At 25.5% G+C, this 16,422-nt stretch overlaps 1 protein-coding gene across 3 annotated transcripts in view; it reads right to left on the bottom strand.

The window, feature by feature from the left end:
* Positions 1-16,422, bottom strand: part of LOC107444238 (RNA binding protein fox-1 homolog 1-like) — a 311,515-nt gene that overhangs the window by 22,052 nt on the left and 273,041 nt on the right. For all 3 annotated transcript variants that reach the window (XM_071177682.2, XM_071177681.2, XM_071177683.2), the window contains exons 4-5: positions 15,247-15,300; positions 6,185-6,277 (exon numbers count right to left, since the gene is read on the bottom strand). In XM_071177682.2, the coding sequence (XP_071033783.1) occupies positions 6,185-6,277; positions 15,247-15,300 (147 nt within the window). The remainder of the gene's footprint in view (positions 1-6,184; positions 6,278-15,246; positions 15,301-16,422) is intronic.

Raw genomic sequence — 16,422 nt, 5'->3', positions numbered from 1 at the left:
TTTAAAATAATATTACTTTGCGTTCAAGGAATGTTTATGATTAAAAAATGGCCAGGTCGAAAGAATGGCAGAAAAGAAAAAAGCAAATATTTATTGAAGAACACGAAAAGCTTTCTAGAATAGTGATCTTGATATCTACTAGCTCAGAAAAAATCAGTTCAATGTTCAATCATTATAATCGATACTTTGAATCACAATGTGTGTATCTTACAGCAACCTGAATAAAGTGTTAATTATAATATGGCTCAATTTCACGTAGTATAACGTGGTAGTATTACGTTACGGGGTATATTACGCAGTATTACATTAGTAGTTGAAGAATAGTATTATATTGATGAAATTCAGAAATACGCGATAATAGGATTCAGCTTAGTATCATATTAAAGTTAAGGAACATTTAAACCACATCACGGTTTAACATGATTCAAAGTTTCCAACTATGTAAATAATCATAACTAAATTATTAGTTTCTTTTAGGCTGTAAGTTATAAATTACTATTCAAAGCTATTGCTTTAAAATTTTAGGTTTGAAAAAATTGTTTTTACATTTAATTATTTTTCTTTAAAAATCATGAATAAGTTAGGCGAACATCAACGTAATTACAATGTTCAATTATCTTATAGTTCGTTGTAGAGCTTATACAGTCTAGTAATTAAAATTTATAGGTATGCCATTTATTTTAAATACTAGAATAGCTTTTAGTTTATTTCATTTTCATTTAAATGTATATAGAAAATTAATGTTAGTTATTTTTATCTGCACTGCTTAACTACAAATATTTGCGCATATTTTTTTAATTTTTAATGTTAATTTAATTCTAGAAAAAAAGAAATTAACAAAATATTTTAAGGAAAAGGTATTAATATTTAGAAATTATAAGCCTTTTTAACAGTGTCTGATAGACGCCTAATACTTTTAACTTTATTTTTCTTACACATTTAATTGAAAAAATTAAAGTTAGAATAATACAAGATGATAAATTTCAGATAGATAATATATTTATAGGACCTTTTCATTTAAAGCATTTACTGGACCAAAAACTTCCGAGTGTTTTGAATTAGAATTGAGTAATCCAGTCGGCTTCTTTTAACAGCTTGTTGCGTTTTATTTTTTTAAAAAGTTCCTTTTTTGTTACGGAACAGTGGGCACTGTAATTTATGCATCAGATAACTTAAAAACATCGTGCAGTTTTTTGACCGACTTTTCTTCCTTGCTTGAATTATTTAAAATACTTTTTTATACTGTTATTAAGAATTTCTTTTTCAGTTAAAAAGAAGTAGCAATCTTGTATCTAAAAAAATTACTTTATTCTTTTCTCTGATTAAAAAAGTTGTTAAATGCTTACATATATAAAATTTTTTTCGCATTCATTTTAAAATGGCTTTTCTCTTTTTTCTATTATACCTGCTGGTTAAATTTTAAATTATTAACACGATAGTTTTAGTTAAAAGTTACTGAATAAATAGTGTTATTTAATTTCTGTCAATGAGAAACCAGCCACCTAACTAGTGTGGTGGGTGTAGTCAACGCCTACCACGGCTTAGGTCGGAATTCGATTTTCCGTATAAAGGCTGGGTATCTGATTCGATTGCACTGTCTCCGATCATGTTTTACTGGTTCGAAATTCACTCTAGTGTAATATATTTAATCTAATATTCTAATGCAACTAATTTTAGATCCTAAGTTCACACTCACTTGGGTAACACTCGCGTGGTGCAGAAGTCGGGGGAGTACTTCTACCAACTAACCTTAGATTTAAATTGTGGTTGTGTAGTGCATGTTTGAGCGCCATTTTTTTAATTTTTTAATCAGCATTAGGAATGAATCTCAGATCATTTCAAATAGCACATTAGTAGGAAGTGTATATTTGTAGCCAATATACAACAAATTTAAGTGTTTAATTTTGTGTCTGCAACTTTGTAAATTTGAACCAACTTAGGTAAATAAAATGTTTTACACGAAATTACCTTTGTGGTGACTTTTTAAATAAAATGAACGTCAATTCAAGTTAAACAGAGAAGAAATGTTATTAAGAAAATTTCCCAAAATTGGTCTAAATGCAAAAGAAGATAAGAAGCTTTTTTTGATTTCTCCTTAGTTGGGGATATTTTATGCAATACTAGAAATGACATTATTAAAATGCGTTTAAATTTCTTTATAAATATTTGCTTTAGTAATGAACTCAACATCAGAAAAACATTAAAGTTTCACTATGTCTTTGAGAAAAACCTTTATTTTATTTTTATGATTAATTTTAAAATTGAACATGTAATTGTGAGCAAATTTTGATTTTGATGCGTATTGAAACATAAAATTGTTTAAATTTTATACACCGGTTTTGATTGAGATTCAAGCTTAACCGATATATTATGAAAATTAATCTCTCTTAAACTTGAATACATGACGTAACTGATGATTAGCTTGAATTTGAATAAGATTCAATTTGATACTTTTTTTTTATTGTAGAGCAAATTTTGATTAAAAATATCAAGATTATGGTTCAGTCTTCAACTAATTTTTTTCTGAAAGTGAAGTAAGACGTTCGCTTACAACTTTTCTCCATAGTATTTATTTTCAGTTCTTTTTCTGTGTACCTATTCAAGAGGACACTTAATGATACATATTAATATATCAGAAGTTTAAATATGTTGATCCTGGATTACATATCTTGATATTTTAAGGCACATGTATGTAATTGTTTTTTTTTATTTAATATCTTTATTGGATACTTTATCATAATAGCAACAATAACAATTTAAAATACACTTTAATAAATATGTTTTAAAGCATTTAGAAAAAATATGCCATAACTTTTCAAAGTGAATTCTTAAGGTAATATTTATTGGTAATTGTATTTTTAGCTGTTTTTTTCATGAAATGATAAGTTAGCTTTCAATTTTTTAGTGTTCAAATAAGCCTATAAATACTTTTTAAATTATAACTATATTCGCATTTTAAGAATTCAGACATTTTAGTATCATAGACTGCAAGTGACTTTAGAATTTTGATCTATATCCGTATTTTAAGAATTCAAACATTTTAGTATCATAGACTGCAAGTGACTTTAGAACTTTGATCTATATCCGTATTTTAAGAATTCAAACATTTTAATATCATAGACTGCAAGTGACTTTAGAACTTTGATCTATATCCGTATTTTAAGAATTCAAACATTTTAGTATCATAGACTGCAAGTGACTTTAGAACTTTGATCTATATCCGTATTTTAAGAATTCAAACATTTTAGTATCATAGACTGCAAGTGACTTTAGAACTTTGATCTATATCCGTATTTTAAGAATTCAAACATTTTAGTATCATAGACTGCAAGTGACTTTAGAACTTTTCAGTTAAAGATATTTTAGCTGTCGAAATTCTTACCTGTTATTACTTCAAGACAGCAACAATGTAATATCAGTTGGTCTGAGTGGCGGAAAAAGAACACCATTGGAAAAATATTTTGGCACTTCGTCAGCTGTACAACACAACTATATACTACACTGCAGATGACAGTGAGAAATGATTCTAATAAAAGCAATTTTAAAGCAGAAAGCAGAAATACGTTTGCAATGTGAGATATTGATAAAAAATTTCTTTTTATTTCATTTGCTTTAAATTAAATTACTGAATTTTTTTAGGACGCTTTGTATATAGAGAGAATTCAAAAGTTTTAGAATATACTTTCGACACTAAAGTTAAAAACATGATAATCATTTTGCAAATTAAGAATGAAAAATATCAAACGAATTTATAATTTATCTAACAGTTTTTTAATTCATTTAAAAAAATTCATTGCAGAATTTTCATTGGTTTTAAATTTTGTGTTTTTTATTCGTGTTTATATTAGATCATTTCACACAGTTTTTCTACTAAATACATAATTTCTTAAACAAATATCAGCATAAGAAATGTCAATCCTATTAGCATGACAACGTGCTATTTAGTCAATTCTAGAGCAAATTCAGGCAGTGAAATTTGCCATAAACAGCAAACTAGCTACCAATTCATTCATTTAACTAAAAGCAAGACAGTGTATTTAATGCCAATAGTCATAGATATAATATTAGTTTTAGATATACAAACAAGCTATCATCCAAACACAATGCAACTTATGCATTAGTTAAGAATATTTTTAAAATAACAAAAAGCAAAATGCAAAGCTCTCTGACAGCATTAGAAAGTTGTTTTAAAATTTAAGAGGTTTCTTTGCTGGAGTATTAAATATGTAGAATCCCAATGAAACATTTATATGGCGAAAATTTGTTGCACTAATCTTAAATATTTAATATTATATATTTTTTTCCATTTTTAATTTGAATTTTTAAACTGAACTATTCAGCCGAACATAAATTAATAATGCAAAGAAAGCATGCTGTGGAAAGTATTTGATTAAATCTATACAATTAACTACGGAGAATATAGAAATTGGATTGAATGTAGAATTGAGAATATTTAAATTGAAATCTGGCACCTATTCCCATAAACATTCATCTCATTGATATTGTATTACGTTTTTATAATGTTTCATATTTTAAGATACTCTTCTTATTTTGTGTTTTGGCTAATGAAAAACAAAGTAATTTCCATCAAATCAATATAGATTGTTTTACATTATCACTGCATAGCTTAAAAATTTTTTAAAAGCAAAGTAAAGTATACATTTAACTAGATAGACTACTGAGCAAGAGACAAATATCGTTCTCTATTCTCAAAATGATCATTTAATATTAAACTACTATTTTTTGAATTATGGTGTTGACAAATTAGGCTTTATTATTATCAATAAAAGTTTAAATATCCACTAAAATGCTGAAAAACAGGATATTTTACCATATATGGCGGAAAATATCATTTCAGATTAAATGAGCAAACGTAATGCCATCTAGCGGCAGTTATAAGAAGAAATAGGGTAGTATTCATTCAGTTTAAGAATTCATAAAATCCTATTTCTTTAAATATAATATTTAATTTAATAAGATGTATGTATCTTTCTGAGAATCTATGCTAGATGTTAAACGTTTGTCCTTTTGTTACTCTAAACCAATGTAGATAACGTTAGTGAAACCAGCTTCAGCTTTTTTCAATTATTCATGCATGATATTGTGAACATCGTAACAGCTATGTTGAATCTCTTTGCTTATTTATTGAGATTGATTGCTAAGATCAGCACGAATTTCGGGAATTAAGCAAGGCTGTGCAGCACAAGTAAAGACAATGTGGATCAATTACATCTATTTTTAATAGGAATGTGTGCCTTAGCTGGAAGCTTTGTGCAAGCTGAGTAGCACTTCTTATGCATTAAACCCTACCATAATAGCGCCTAAAATGTCGTTAGTGAACTATTTACTGAACTCGAAGTTATTATGATGTTAATGAGGTTTTCTTACTACAGGTGGACAAAATTGATTATTGGGCAATATGTAAATCATGTTCTGAATAAAAAAAGTTCTACCCATTGATAACGTCTAAAATATTATTCATGAACCATTTAATGGACTCAACATTCATTCTTAATAATTTTTTAATAAATCCTTCTGACCACAAAAGAAAGGAAAAACGATTTGTTGTATAGTTATGGATAATATTATATCTCAAATATATTATATAGTTGACATGACAAAGAACAATATTATATTTCATATCAACGAGCAAATCTATTAAAAATGATATCAAATTATTCTATTTTATACAATTTATATTAATGCTAACAGAAAATGTATGACACAATAAATTACCATGAACATCAATCATTTTGGTTGAAAAATTCAAAATGTTGCTACAATATTTAAAATATGACAACATATATAAAAATCGAGGTTTCCATAATCTACACGAGATTAGTTGAATCAACACACTATTCAACTTCTAATTCAAATTCATGAAAAGAAAATAGACTACAAAATCTAATCCCATGAATATTCATAGTTTTGTTTTCGTGTCAAATTAAAACATACATACCATTATTGCTTATGCAAAAACTAAAGTATTAGCAATAAATTGAATAACAATTAGCAACAGCATAAAACATTTTGCTTTTTGTGCTTCAAATTACATGGATAGACATTTCTTTGCCAATGAATCTAAGCAGCTACTATTCAAAGCACGTACATACATCATTGAAATTTAAAAGTGCCATTATCACATGTACAAAAGAATTTTAGAAATAAGAAATGGAACATGCACCTCAATCTTTCGTCCCTCTACCACCGTGCCGTTCAAGTGGTCACGTGCTCTATCAGCATCGAGGCTATTTGCGAATGTTACGAAACCGAAACCCTGCATGCATAAGACAAGAAACAAGAAACATGCATTAAAATCCGTGCATACTGCGTAATGTAATATAAAACCTTCTAAAAATGTATAAATTATTCAAAAAATTATACTTCATCTATTTTTTTTATAACAAGTAAAGTATTTCTTTCACTTCTTATTATTTAATATCATTCATACAACTTTGCAAAATGTTCATGCAATATTGTCTAATGTCTGAATACCAGAGTGCTTAGATCATCAGTTGCAGCAAAAAGACGTTAAAAAATAATTCATATCATATAATCTGAAATTAACTAATCGTTAATTGTAAAAATTTTGAGGGAAATTCTTTTTCCTAATTTTTCTTCAATTTGAAATATAGTATTAAAATTTATAGTTGTATCAAATATGTAGCTATGAAATATATAGCTTCAATTTATAGTTGTATTAAAATTATTTAAAAGACTTAAATAAGCATGTTAATATTTGCCCACTGACAGTTCTGCACTTAAAAAGTTGTAATTTAATCCACAGTCTTCTTCACATAGCAAAACCATTTTTTCCATTTTATTGAGATAAGGAAATAGTGTATTGGGGAGAAACATTCTCCCAATTTTGCTAATTTTTCAAACCATCAGTAGGTTAAAAATGAAAGGTAATTAATATGGCAGTATGCCAAGAATGTTAAAAAATTAATCCCAAGGAACTGTCATTATAACTCAGAAACAATATCGATATATTTGGTAACCATTAAAATTTCTTAAACCATATATAAATCATAATATTGATTATAAGCAGCGTTATTAAATTGTGCCCATTTGGAATCATTGCAAACTTTCGTTCAGAATGATAATTAACATCACGTAATTCAATATTTAGTCTATTTTCACGAAATAAATAACAGGTTTCATATGAAGGAAATCCGTAGTAAACCTTTTCGTCGATTATATTGTGCAAGAATATTATCTAAGGAATATATTAAAATATATTGTTTTAGTTTCTGTATAGATAAAATGTTTTCTAGTAAAAGCTGTTTTATTTTGTGTATGGATATACTGATGTATATGGGATACGTACGGTGTAAACCTATCCTTTTATCATAGAACAATTTTTCTTATCATTTTAAATATTATTACTGAAGTATTGAATTTATTAATTTCAAAACTGTTTCTGCGAAAACTTCGCAATTTTTTTTTGCTGATAAGAATAGAACTCCCGTCTAAATGAAATGCTTGCGAAACTGTTGTGAACCAGTTTTATCAGTTTGCATTTAAGGTAAAGTATTAAAAAATATCTGCTCTTTTTTGCTTTGGGTTAACTATCTTAGCTTTGTTTTAAGCTAAACATTGATATTAATATTGTTTAAAAAATTAAGATCAATGTGTGCATGAAATAGTTGAAATATAAAATCAGTAAACACAAACAACGAACTTTTAATGCCCTATTGCTGCAACTGAAACAGAAGGTAACAAAACAAAATAAGAAAGAAAGAAATCAGAGAAAAATGAGTGCCAAACTGAATTTATCTACATTCTAATTATAAAGAAAGCATGATTTAATTTTTTAAAAAGTGTATTTGAAATATTTATTTAGTTATATTAGTAAACATAACAATTGAAATTTTACATTATATTTTTGCTCCAGAAAACAAATTATTTTATTAAGTTTGCAAGTATAGTTTTAAAGATTATAATATAAATAGTGAGATTAATTATTATGATTTAAATATTTTACATCATATTTATCATTTGAATACATTTTATGAAAGTGGTTAATTATTTTTATACAAAATCGCTTAGTATAATTTCCCTAAAGTGTTTCTTTCTTTAAGTAAAATATAAACAAATTCCTAAAACTTTTATCAATAAAAAAAAAGGAACGCAATATTTTAATTTTAAGTATATCATAGCTATTTTTGAAGCACCCAAAATAAAATGGTTTGAGGAAGGTATAAACTTAAATTTTGGAGAAAACAGTTCCTATTTCAAAATAAATATATAATAAATAATGCTGCCAGTTATGTGGTAAAAAATAAACAATTTGTTGGTTTTATTTAGCTAAATTATGATAAAAGTTATACATTTCACTTATTAAATTGAGCTAAAAGATGAAAATAGTTACTGTATTTAGAAGAAGAAAAAAACAATCATGTATCAAAGAAATTTTTTCCCCACAGTTTGTTCTTCATTCGCCAAATTTTCTTTATGAAAAAGTTAAGTATTTTTAAAATGTAGTCCATCTAAATAATGTAATTATTAGTTATCTGAAAAAAGTACGAAAGTAAAATTTTTAAATTATTTGTATTTAAGTAATATTGCAATAATTTTAACTTATTTTTATAAAACTCATAAGTAAAAAAGCAAAGTAATAAATTAAAAGCTCTCTATGAAATTGTAGTATTTCATTTTAAAGTTACTATCCAACAATGTTAACACATAATGAATAAATAGTAGAAAACTATAATAATAATAATAGAATATAACATACTTAACTTATGTGCATTTAGGAGCAATAAAATATCAGAGCTAAAAGCATTGAATTAGAAATATCTTCGATTAATATGAGTTATATTGATTTTAAATAAGATAACGTGTTCTTAACAAGTTATATAAACAAATATCATGTTACTTTACAAAACCGTACATTATACTTCTAAATTTAGATTTCAACACACTTTAATTTACAATTAGGAAAAGTAAAAAAAGTTATCTTTGCATTACAAATCCATTGCATGAGTATTATTTAAAAATGTGGTGAAGTAATGAAACATTTTTCATTTGTGTGTTTGCAAGAATACATAAATTTAGAAGTAAATAAAGTTATTTATTCAAAATAAATTTCTCAAAATAATGTTAGTAATTAGAATTTGCTCATAATTAAAAATTAAAAACTTTTAATATTTTCAAGCTTAAAACTGGTAAAATACACAATTGGAAAGCAATAGAATAATTTTAGATTATCAAAAATGGCCAACTTTGCATGATCTGTAGTACAACATTCTAAAAATTGGTAAATCTTAACTGAATCAATTCTTAAAATTTGTGTTTATGTTTTCTCTATTGTCTTTATAAATTTTACCAATAAGTGTTTCTTTTAAAATTTTCCTACGATATTTTAATTACGGTTAAAACCAATCTTTAGTTAAATTTTTAACAAAATTTTGAATTTTAATACAAAAATTCATTTAAAAAAATAACACAAATACAATAGACATAATAGATTATTCAAACGAACTAGTGCTGGAAAGTTGATCCAGTAATTTCTAAGAAAAAATAACTTAATTTAAGTTTCATATTTCAAAATGATAATTGAAGCAAACCATACGTAAAAAAGATATTGGCGAGATATCCTCTAGTCATCTTTTCTTGTTAAAATGTTTAAATAAAATAATTCAAACTACACTTAGTTTCTATTAAATACGAATTATCGATAAATTTATTAAAATAGAAAAAAGCTCTGCAGTCTAAAGGACTAATTCCAAAATATAAAGATCATGATAAATTTTTTATTCCTATTTATTAGAACTGACAATATAAAAAATTACATTTGGAAATAATAATATTTTCAAACTTTTGGGATTAAGTTGAATATAACATAGCAATAAATGAATAAACTTTCCAGGATTTTCATAAAGCAGTTTAGTTTCCGTGACTAAAATACCTAGTCAATATTTGAATCCCACGAGAGTAACTTCATTGTTTACTCCGTAGTTTAACTAAAAAATACAGTTGAATTATGTAAAGATTTAGCAAATATTTGTATCAGTATGCTGTACACTATTTAGTACGTGAATAAATTTACGATTTTGTGACTTGTAGCTATTAATTTGTAACTGGCAGCATCTTAAAAAATAAAAATAATGTAATAAATAATAAATGAAACAGGTTTTGTATTTTAGAGGAGAAAGGTAACATGCAAGCATGCACTGTAAAAATTTTGTGGAGTGAAATTAAAATAAAAGAAAAAGTGTTCAAACAAGAACAGGCATTCAGTAACTACTAGTAGTGCTCAGCTACTCAGACATAAGCATTCATAATAAAATTTCAGTTCCTTACTTTAAAATACAATAAAAAGTTAACCGAAACAACTTTTTGTATCTTTTAAGTGAGAATAAATACAAACAAAATACTTATTTTTTCTACTTTGGTAATATGCGTTCACAAATTATAAAGCAAATTTCTAGATATTTTAATAAATTTTAAGATATTTTAATAGATTTGCATAAATTGAAACCACTCAAAAAAGGAATATGTAGATCATGTGCTTTGTAGCTCAGTTTCATGAAAGTATCAAGAAAAATAGAGCTTATTTTCAATTAGAAGGATTAATAAGTTCATTCATCAATCACAGGGATTCATCAATCACTATACTATAAGTGTCTATGGAAAGAACTCCCCCCCATCACTCATCTGTGGTGATTATGGTTCTGATGTTTAATTATTAAAGGAAAGTGTATTCAGTTTGGTTATTATTAAAAACAGGATTTGACTCGGGATGATAAGAGAAAGGGAATCAAGGGAGAGAGAAGCTCCTCTCTTAGGATCGCGTGCTTCAATAGCAGAAGACGACCTTTGACATTGTGGAGTTCTTTTTATAGACAAACTATAATTAGGTACAATAAGAAAAAAGCACAACAACTTCAACTAATCCCAGAAAAATGCTGATTCTATACTCATAAACCGGTTAGTTCTCCAAAAAAACGGGTTTTTACTGTGAATAAGGTCCTGAAAAATTGAGATAGTTCATCGTCGTAAGCCTAGTGGATGACGGATTGGTGTTCTTTTAATTGTCTGAATTTAACTATAAGTTTAGGCCAGTTGTTAAATCTGCCGAAACTAAACAAAAATGTCTTTATTTTTTATTTATTTATTTTCGTATTTAAGTTCAGATTTATTAGTTTAACTTATTTGTCATCTTAAACTATAGGATTTCAGTCAGGTTTCAAAAGTCATATTTTCTGCCACGTCAATTAAAAATTTATAGTGACTTTTATTGTTTTCTCCAGGAAGATTCTAAATGCATTCAACATCGAGTATTATACACCAGTTTAAATTAGCAGTTAATATGTTAACTTGGCTATTTAGTACATTTAGTGCATGCAAAATGAAATATTCCTTAATTTTTATTACTATGATAAACATATATTGCGTCTTTATTTTTACTTTTTTTGAAATTGAATCAAAATATTAGATCATAGTTTGTTGAGTAGTTCACTGATAGGTAACAGTCTAACTGTTTCATACATTAAAAAAAAGAACAAACGAATTTTTTTGCATATTGGTTTTAAATGCGTGATTTATAATTAAATTATAATATAATAAAATTTTAATTACCTTAATTAAAAATTTTAAGCGATAATAAATTTTAATAGATTTTTTCATTTTTTTAAATCATTCATATTTTTTCATATATTTGAAGAAGAGGAAAAAAACCTCAACATTTTGAATCTAAAAAGGGATACATTAAAATACTTTAATATTTTTTCAGCTTAATAATAACGCTATAATTTATCACAAACATAGCATTTGTTTTAAAAAACACAGCAAGTTTTAATACTGTTTTTTGAAAGTTTGTAAGAAGCCTAAAAATAAAGTATCTTAGACACATTTTAGTTTTTTTTGCATCGAATAAAATTGAATGCAAATGCATTTATTTTATTAGAATGTTAAATTCAATGTCGAGGTTAAATAAAAAATGTGATTAAACGTGAATACATATTAACCATGCTTTGTAAATATGTTTAGTTGTTTCGGTTTACTTTTCAAAAATAAGTATGAAAAATTCTTGTAATAGGAGATAAAGTATTAAGAGACTGTAAACTCATTCAGAAGTTATTTTTTCAAGTTGCCTATAACCTAGATTTTTATAATGCATAACATTTTCGTATTACACAGTGTAATAATTATAAATACATTTAATGCACTACGTACACGCATGCATTGCATATACGTATAAATGCATTGCGTACAAATGCATGCTAAATTCATACCGTATGCGTAACGTAAGTATAAATTTACCGAGTAAGAATATGAATAATATGTTTCATTAAGGATGTTTTTATTATATTTATTTAATAATTATTAATTTTTTACGAAAATTGTGAAGACATTGATTTGTAAGTTCGTAAAAAAGGAAACTGAAATTATTATTTTTGTACATAGATCAACTAAAGAAACTAGCTTTCACGAAATCTGCTTAGATGAATTATTTCTTCAAATATTAGAAGTAGGGAGACTTGCGTAGAGTTAGATTAACCGTAAGTTTGTTATTGTTTATGATTTCGACTGATTTAGGACGTCCATAAACTTCCTGCTGCAACAGATGTTTGGACTTAGTGAGAAAGACATTAAGCTTATTATTTTGAAACCATAACAAAAGTTTTCCGTTTTAAGTTTGGCTGCGTTTAGTACCATTAATATGAAACATTCTTTACTGAAAAGAGTATAAATAACGTTTCATTTAGCATTTATTAATGACTTAAAAATGCTGATACTTTTATTTCAGATTTATAATTTATTTATCACTTAAACACGTGTTTATGGCATGCATATATATACATGAATGTAATGTTAAAACAATTATGTATTAAATATAATCCTTAAATAGAGCATTTATCCAACGCGCAAACGTTTAAAAACCTTTCCCACAAGAAAGTAATAATATTAATCTAATTATCTAAAAAAATGTGATGATGTGGCTTTAGCAGCTTGGGAAATTGATCAGTCCCACGCTACTGAGACCTATTAACATTTAAATATATTGTCCAGAAAGATATAAAAACCCTCTTTCCAAGGTCAAATGTGCTATTCTCTACCTATCCACCAGCATGTAAGGTTGTCATTCTGGGGCTCTGGCCCTTACTTTAATAAAATTATATTATGATTCCTGTATTTTCCTGTATCTTTTTCAAGAAGCACCGGCCACACTACGAACTTACAATGTTTAGGCTTCAAAGCGTAACATGTATATACATGGTTTATTCCTTATTTAGTATTTAGGTCACTGACTTTAACTCCAACCATTACCTATTTGAAAGTTTTAACAATTTAATTTAAATTATTTAATTGCTTTTAATTTTTTTTAAATTAATTTTTTTTCCTATTAAGGGTTTTGTAACTTAAATTTTCCATGTTACAAATTGCGCACATTACATGTATTTTTTTAACCAAATGATTATCACTTTAAAGCAGTCTCTTAATATCATTGACTCTTATTACCTCATTTTTCGTACATAATACAATAATTTAATAAAAAACAGCTCTACAATAAGCAACAAATATTATTTAATGATTAATAAATATTATATATCTAAAAGGTCATATGAGGTGTTGTATACAAACTTTGCCATTCCCGAAAAAGTGTTCGAAGTAAGAAAAGGGTATATTAAAAAGTATTTTCCCAAGGTATTACCTTATCAATTTTGAAACAGCTTTTCATTCTTTATGAATTTCTTTTATTTCAAGTATGGGATTCTTCAAATTCCTATCTGAATTCCTGTAAACTAGATTTTTTTTTAACGTTAGATTTTTTAAAATTAAATTTTCGGACAGTTTTAAAATTTATATATAAAAAAAAAATAAGCATCACCGTTCATGACTATTCAGTATTGATTGCAAATCTGATTGAAAGGGGTAAGTTCGATCAATTCTTTTCAATGATTGATTGTATTTTAGAGAATTTGTAAATGAATTGTAATTATATCAGATATTAACATTAATATTTCCCCACTTTTTTGTAGGTCGAAATATTCTTTCCTGGAATGCTCTCCGCTTCTCAAGTATGATTTCTCAGAGATTGTTCTTATTGTGAAATTATCAAACACATTTACATTCATAAATGTTGAAGTGTTTTTTTTTTCTTTCTTAGCAATGCTCCTGTACAATTGCGAAAATGGTACAAAATAAAAATAAGAAAAAAAATTGAAAAAAAAAAGGAAAAAAAATTGTATTTGAAAAGCTATTCTCGATACTGAATAGCAGAGGATAATTTTTCATGTAACGCTAATGCGTCATAAATTTCGAATTTTTTTTTACTTTTTAAAGTTATTTGCACATAAAGATCATGAACTATTCTTAAATTAGTTTATTATTTACTTAATTTTTCGTAGATTGGGTACCAATTCATAAGCAACACCTCCTATGAAATGCATAATAGTACAATTTTATAACCACTTTTTTGTAAGAAATAAAGTTTATAAAAACTAAAATAATAATAAAAAAATTAAAATATATACAATTCTTAATATGCACATTTTTCAAAATTAACAAGTTCTTAATTTTTATTTTAATGCTTTATATTTTAATGATAAATATAATATATAAAATATTTAGTGCATATAATAAAGCAATGTATATAATATGTATTTTGCTTTATGAGGAAATATATTTCAATGAAAAATAATATTCAAAATTTTAAAGAATAGAATTTTAAAGAATTTTAAAGAAAGAATTTCATTTCTATTTCAAATTTTAAGTTATTTTAAAGCATCTTAATTCTGAAATTTACTATTAAAAAAAAAAAAAAACTTTTGAAATATTTCACGTAAGCTAAAATGATTATATGATTGTAGTAAAAAGCTAATAAAGAAAAGCTAAATAATAATAATAAAGCCGAGCAAAAATGAAAATAGTAATGTAGAACTAGAAAGATGGATAATAATTTTATTTAAAAACAATATTACTGAAATGACAATAGAAAATAAATTAACCACATTTTTTTTTATAACGAAAATAAATTTTAATCTTATGATCAAACTAGCTTACATATTTTATGTGAGTTGAAAATATATAAGTTAAAATAAGTAAATGAATATAGATTAGGTTAACACATAGCAATAATTTCAAAATTCTATAGATATTGAGTATTATTTCTTAACAACAAAATTACTAAAATGTTATTTTTTTATTTAATTTAAGAAGAAAGATAATTTAAAAAAAATAAATTGAAATATTTTAGAAAACTTCTACATTAAATATGAACAAAACATTACATACCTTCGAGCCTCTTTCATTAAAGATAATTTCTACATCTAAAATAGGACCATATTGCTGAAAATATATTTAATAACTTAATTATCAAAGTAGGTTAAGCATTTGAGTTTTTTTTTGTTTTTAAAATATGATAATAACCAATCTATATACTCAACACGGGACATTTTAAGTTAATTTTTTTAAAAAATCAATGCAAAGTGTCTAGCTTAATTTGAAAACGTAAAACAATTTATGCTAATTAATTAAGGTAACTAATATAACAGTTAAATTACACATTAATGTGCAAAAAGTGTAACAAAGGAAATTGTCACTCTATCAAATGTAAATAGAAAATCTTCTGATTTTTTCATTCATGTATAATATTAATATACAATGGCTGAAGATTCAAATTCCGTTAAACTTTAGCAATGCATAAAAAACTAAATTTTGACCCCTTTCTTTTAATTAAAAACTACGTTTTTTATACATTTTAAACACAGCAAAAAGTTGCAACAGTTTTGTAATTATTTCAACTAAGCAATCCCTAAAAATATTTCAAATTATTATTTGAAGCTTTTATGAAATTTTCAGGAAATTAGTAAGAAATTAAAAAGGTCGTTTGCAAAATATTGAATTAAAAATAAATTCCCTCTACTTTTTTTAAATTAAATTTTGACATTTCGCATATCACGTGAAAGATAATGTTTTGTTCCACAGGAATCTATGGTTTATTTTTACTCGACTCAATTTTGAAGACCTGAAAAATTTATTTTCAGATCTTAAAAAAAAAAAAAAAAAAAAAAAAAAAAAAAAAAAAAAAAAAAAAAAAAAAAAAAAAATCGAGAAAAATAAGAATTTTGTGCAACTCCTGCTTTTTTCTTTTAATCAAGGTTTTGAAACCCTTAAACGCTGCTCATGACATTTGTGCTGTGTATGAGAAGGGACCCTTTTTAAAATAACCCATGGCAATTAATATAGCAAGTTTAGAAAATGAAAGCTTGACCTCAAATATGCACTTGTTTCTAGCTATTTAAAGCTGCTTTTGCATGAAATGGAACAACACTTTAAACTTTCAAAACATTATAAAAAATGGTTGTAACTTAGTTGAGAAACTAATAAAAGAAGAAAAAATAGAAATAAACATTTTATAACTTTAAGAACTTAACTTTTGTCTAAATTAAGGCAAAATTGTAACATAAT

This window comes from Parasteatoda tepidariorum, chromosome 2, assembly GCF_982258835.1.
Source record: "Parasteatoda tepidariorum strain Cologne lab strain chromosome 2, Ptep-v5.0, whole genome shotgun sequence".
Classification (NCBI taxonomy): domain Eukaryota; kingdom Metazoa; phylum Arthropoda; class Arachnida; order Araneae; family Theridiidae; genus Parasteatoda; species Parasteatoda tepidariorum.
The sequence above is the reverse complement of the archived record's forward strand: the minus strand, read 5'-3'. Positions and strand labels throughout refer to the sequence as shown.